Below are 5,701 nucleotides of genomic sequence, written 5' to 3' on the forward strand. Positions count from 1 at the left end.
AATGGCCAGACTTGGTTAGGAGGAGGTCGAAGGAAGAAAAATTTGTCTTTCCAAGAGCCCACATTGGACTTTAGCTTGGTAACAAAGGAGCAGTTTGGTTTGGCAGTAAGATAGAAGAAACCCTGGTCGCCTGACCTCTTCGAGGTCGTAAACTTGTAAAGCGACCAGAAGCTATCGAAGTCGGGTTCAAGCTCGAAGTATTCCATTATGATAATAAAGGATAAAATATGGTAGATGGAATTGGGAGCTAGTTCCATGGGACCTATCTCCAACCTAGATAAAATTCTAGCAACGGTACGAGGAAGGGGAAAACGCAAGCCCGCAGCTAAATGTACAATAGAAATCGGACAACTACCGGGTGGAGGTCGATTCATGCGATCCGAGGGAGAAGGAAGAATAATTTCGTAATCTAGAGGAATATAATACCTCTCTCTAATCGCATCAGCTGTGAAGTATAAAGTGCTCTCAATGGTTAGCCAAGGTTTATCAGTTGGTTCGCCCTCGCTATGTTCTGGGGTCATCAGTGAGATCGCTATCTCCGGGTCGCTTCTACCTACGCTAGGGGATCCTATCTGTTTTCTACGAGCCAGGGGTATTTGTGAGGTCGCAGAGGAGCTGCCGGGACTACCCGAAGAACTAGCAGATGAACTACCAGAGGTACTCGATGAACTACCAGAGCTACTAGATGAACTACCAGATGAGCTACTAGAATTACTAGGCTTGGAAGACATAATATTAAAAGGAGGTCGCTCGGAAGTACCTGGCTAGAAGGCAGGTCGCAGCTAGAGGAGGCAGATCGCGCGAGGAACGATTGAGATTGAGAATGAAGCAGAACTGCAGTCGAACCTCCCTGTATTTATAGGGGTAAATTTATGGAGATCCGTGTCGAAGACAACGGTCGGATGTCGAAAGGCAACGGTCGGATATCGAGATGGCGATGATGATCTGAGGGACGAGATCGATAGACCATTCGACTTTCCTTAGCGGGCTACTCACACTAAGAAAAGTAGGGGAGTAATGATGGGGGTAAAACCCTATTTTCTCATAAAAAGACAACTTTGCCCTTGATGGGGCCCAAAATCGCAAGTTTGCCAGCATGACCCGCGCCACTTTCACCGGGTCGGGTCGCGACCCGACCCGACGACCTGGAGCACGTGGCACGCGCGTAGCGGGTCGATAGACCCCCTGGTTCTCTATATATACCTCCCAGTCAGTGTATTAGAGGTAGGTCGTCTCGACCGCATTTTACCTTCAGCTCGCTATTTTTCCCAACGACCCCATATTTCGACCTCAACCAAACACTGACTTAAGCATCGGAGGGCCTTAGCTGGGGGCCACCCCAGCAAGCCTAACGATCTGCTTCTTTTCTCAGGGCCCAATCACTAGTCTGGGAGAGGAGCGACCTCGAACCGCTTGGGAGACCGAACCAAGGAGGTCGCGTATTTTCGACCCGAATCACTAATGTTTATGCATCACCTTACATCCTTAAATACTTAAATTCAATCTCTTAGTTTGGTCATACATTCAGCTTAACTTTTGATAAAACTTGAGAACAAAATTGTAAAAACATAGGCCATCAATTGGCATGACCGTCATTGCTACTGCACAAAGCCAATATCTCGTAAGGGTACACAAAATTTAGTCCATTGCATCCATCCTGAAATAAATTACCAATGTACTTATTTTCCGGACTTCCCTTCACTTTTCCGACCGAGGTATCCTATGAGCCCTTCGTCTCAAAATCACAAGTCCGCCTGGAAGGGAACACCCATACACGGGATCCATTCGTCTCCATTAATAAACGATCTAACGGTGAACTTTCTTGCATCATCTTCCGTATCGTTAACTTTCAAGCCTTTCCATTCAACCCTATTCGTTGTGTTGGCACCAGGACCAGTATTGTTGTATTCGACGTAGTATATAGTGTCGGGAGCGGTAGTGCTGTTAGACCAGGGCAGCCAGCCCTTGGGATCAATCAACCTCTCCAATTGGCTCTCCATGATAATGGTGGTGGAGTAGTCCTGCCACGGCCGCCCTAGAAATGTTTTAATGTCGCCAAGATCCTCAGCAGCCGTGACACAACATTTTTGTATCGATATGCCCGTGTTGGAGAAAGGGTTTGATTTACCTTGTGCGGTTATGGTGTTTTTCTGGTAGGGCAGTGGCCTTTTCACGAGTATGTCGCAGTCCTGGATCACGACGGATGAGTCTCCGAAGATGAAGTCTATTGTTCCATAGATTTTGCATCCTCGGTAGAATTGTCGATTGGATTGTGCGTAGAGGGTGTCTTGGTAGGCATCGATGAGACACCAATGAAAAACTGATTTGTCGGAAGCTGAGAGTAAGGCCACGGCTTGGTGATTGATTGCACCCGCCGTGTTTTGGAACCCCATGTCCCTGGCAAGGAATCCCTTGCCTATGGCCGCTGCATGGAATTGACAGTGATGGAGCGAAACCGATAAAAATTTGAAAAGAAAAAATAAAAAGGTCGAACTATACGCAACTCATATTTTATTTTATTTTTTTGAGATGAATAATAAAGATGATTAACCAAGGTATTTAAATACGGCAAAGTTATAACTTTTATCTTATAATTTTAGGTCGTTAGTACTTTTGGTCTCGTAATTTACTTCATTTACACATTTAGTCCATTTTTTGACGAATTTAGTCGCGAACGTCTCATATTTGGTTCTTTTTTAACAAATTTATTCGTATGTTGACAATTTTGATCCCTTTCACACTGTACCAACCTCATTTTTTGTCCTGTAATTGTGAGTCGTTAGGACTAAATTTGCCAAAAGAGGACAAGTGTTCAGGACTAAATTCACCAAAAATAAACACATGTTTAAATAGAATAAATTATAGGATCAAAATACTAATAGCCTAAAATTATAGAACCAAAAATATAATATCACCTTTAAATAATAAGATTTTGACTTGGGTCAAATTGACTCGAAGCATTTTTCTAAGCGTAAAAAACATTTTATAATTATAAAAAAAATTATTAAATAAAAAATTATATTTACATCCTCAGAAATTTGTCCCTTCAAATTATATTGATCTCCTCTCAATAGGGTTCCAGAAAAAAAAAATAATAATAAGATCATGTTGAAGCCAACTTTACCATTTTGTTGGTGGGAAATTTTTTTCACTGAATTTGACCACTTTTTTAATTTCCAGAAAAAAAGGCTTTCAAGCTTAACTCTAAGCTTCTTCAATACCCATGGAATAATTAACAAGAGGTACAAGGGTCAAGTTGTAATATTCTTAATAATCCTCATTTCACTTAGCTCATATATATCTTATTTGATTTAAATATAATATTGCCTCAATGTGATGTTATATAAATATAAATAAATTATATATATAATGTGTAGGGGTAAATGCATAAACACCCCAATCCTTTGTAAAATTACACCTATATATATATAATATTTACCTCTCAAGTCCTAAGCAACTCATATTATTAATATTCACTAAATAAATAATCATGTATTTATATATATATATATATATATCATAATTATTAGAACGAAATTATACTTTTAGTCTAATAGGATTAAGGTACGTAAAAAACTTAAGTCCTCTACTTTAATTACGAGATTTTTACAATGGTCCTAAAATTTTAAAAACTCCACACATTTAATCCTAGACTTTACCAAATTTTCAAAATTATTCAAAAATTGAAAAAGTTAGAGACATATAATCCCATATTCAAGTTTTCGTCAAAAAATAAAGGGAAACAAAATTCGTCTTATAATTTTGGTCTGAATTCATTTTGGTCCTTTATCTTCAGTAATGTTAGATTTAGTCCTTTATCTATCAATTTTGCGTGGATTTGGTCCTTTAGCCTATTTTACGACTCTTTTGCCCTTTTAATGATAAAGGCTAATAGTCTATCCTAATGTTTTAAGTGTAATATAAACAAATATTTTTTTCAATAAACCTAAACTCTTACATCAGTCTAGGCGAGCTTTAGCTATGAGACGCAAAATGAATAGATATATATGAACTAAAATTGCTCTTAAAAAGCTATGTAAGGGTAAAATTATTCAAAATTGAGTCAAAAAACTAAAATTAAGCAATTCTAAAAGTTACCAAACTAAAACCAAAATAAATAAATTTTAAAAACTAAAATTAATAGTAGGTAAATTTAAAATGACTAAACAAATAATTTTTCAAAAAAAAAAAAAATGACAAGAACAAGTGCAACATAACTAAACTGTTTAGGATTTTTAATATAGAATATTCCACTAGTACGTAAATAACAGTGTATCTACTACTGTTTATATATAAATCGACAGTCTGCATTTAACCCTTTAATTAAATAAGATGAATAGTTGATTTTCAATAATCAAAATAATAATCTTTAAAAATATTACAAAAACAGACATTATCTTTTTTATTCATTACAAATGCATCCCTACGATATACGCTTACGTTTAGCTTCAATAAACATCTTCGGCATTTAAATTTACTATTATTTTATTTCCTTTCCGGTCAAAGCCCTGAAGAGGCATTTATGTCTTTTCACTAATATTCTCTCATCTATATAGTTTTTGCAAATTAATTCAAAGGATGTATTGTAATTTTTAATCTAATGAAGTGTTACTTGTAATTATAACAAATCGAGATATGTAAATGTAATTTATCCTTTTTCACTAGCTCGTAGAATTGTTAAAAGATGAAAAGATTAAGACTCCTCGTCCTGTGGAAAGGACAGTTACATAAATCAAGAAATTTTGGCTAAAGGCAATTTATCCCCTGTTATATGTGAAATAAGCAAAAAAAAATTAATAAATTGTCCATTATGTTTTAAAAAATGAAGCAAATTACCCTTATAAATAGTTTAGATTAGCAGGTAAATTGCATTTTTGGCCAAACAATATTGTACAAAACTTACCAAAGGTAGCAGACATTGAGGTGGGTGTTCCTGTACCATTGCTGAGGTTGCTGGAAACAATGGTCCTCTCCATTCCATCACCATACATCATCACATTCCATTTGTCCCTCCCAATCCTCACATTTTCATGGTACACTCCTTCCTTGACATAGATAATAAATCTCCGATCACTGTTTTCAGGCACGGCTTCGATGGCTTCGTTTATCGTGTCGTAGTCACTTGAGCCGTCTGCAGCGACAACAACGTCAGGCATTATCGCTCGCTTCATACCATGTAGGAGCATCTTGTCCTCAGAAGACAGCCAAATGGGCTCCCAATCACCACTAGGTTTACTTGTAGCGTGGTCGATTGTAGGGACGGATGAGGGTTTTTCATGTGGGGTCGTATATCCATCGATCATACTTATGATGGCAAGGCTAGTGCCAACAAGTCTAGTAGAGTTGTCCAAATTTGCACTTACGATTTTTCTCACTTCATTGGACGAGTACTCAAAGCCATCCATGCACGTCTTCAGGTCGGCCCCGGCAGCGCTCAGCCATGTCCTAAAGTTGGCTCGGTTCTCGTGTGTCGTTAGGGCGCCAGCGCTCGTAGGTAGTGACAAATTGAGGTTGTACAATGCTAGGGAAAGGAATTCTTGACAAGCCTCCAATGCTGATAGCAAGAATTTTTGGTGCAAATCATCTATTGTCCGAACTAGTATCCCTTGTTCGGAGAAATTCTTGGAGACTCTGGAGACCTCGTGGATGGATACTTGGAGAGAAAGGGTGTAAAGAAGTTGAGGGTCATAGTCATTTTTTG

At 38.2% G+C, this 5,701-nt stretch overlaps 1 protein-coding gene across 1 annotated transcript; it reads right to left on the bottom strand.

Annotated features, from left to right (window-relative positions):
• On the bottom strand, window positions 1,743–5,405 carry LOC105156308 (pectinesterase-like). The gene is made up of 2 exons (XM_011072404.1): window positions 4,904–5,405; window positions 1,743–2,425 (listed from the first exon to the last, which is right to left on the bottom strand). The coding sequence occupies exons 1-2, from the start codon at window positions 5,403–5,405 to the stop codon at window positions 1,743–1,745; spliced, it is 1,185 nt and encodes a 394-aa protein (XP_011070706.1).

This window comes from Sesamum indicum, linkage group LG2 (assembly GCF_000512975.1).
Source record: "Sesamum indicum cultivar Zhongzhi No. 13 linkage group LG2, S_indicum_v1.0, whole genome shotgun sequence".
In the NCBI taxonomy this organism is placed as follows: domain Eukaryota; kingdom Viridiplantae; phylum Streptophyta; class Magnoliopsida; order Lamiales; family Pedaliaceae; genus Sesamum; species Sesamum indicum.

Excerpts from the sequence above, each read along its gene's own strand:
- LOC105156308 (XM_011072404.1), bottom strand. The coding sequence starts at position 5,405 with ATGGATGGCTTTGAGTACTCGTCCAATGAAGTGAGAAAAATCGTAAGT. Across the intron at positions 2,426-4,903 it reads CTCAATGTCTGCTACCTTTG|CGGCCATAGGCAAGGGATTC; the intron begins GTAAGTTTTGTA and ends AATTCCATGCAG.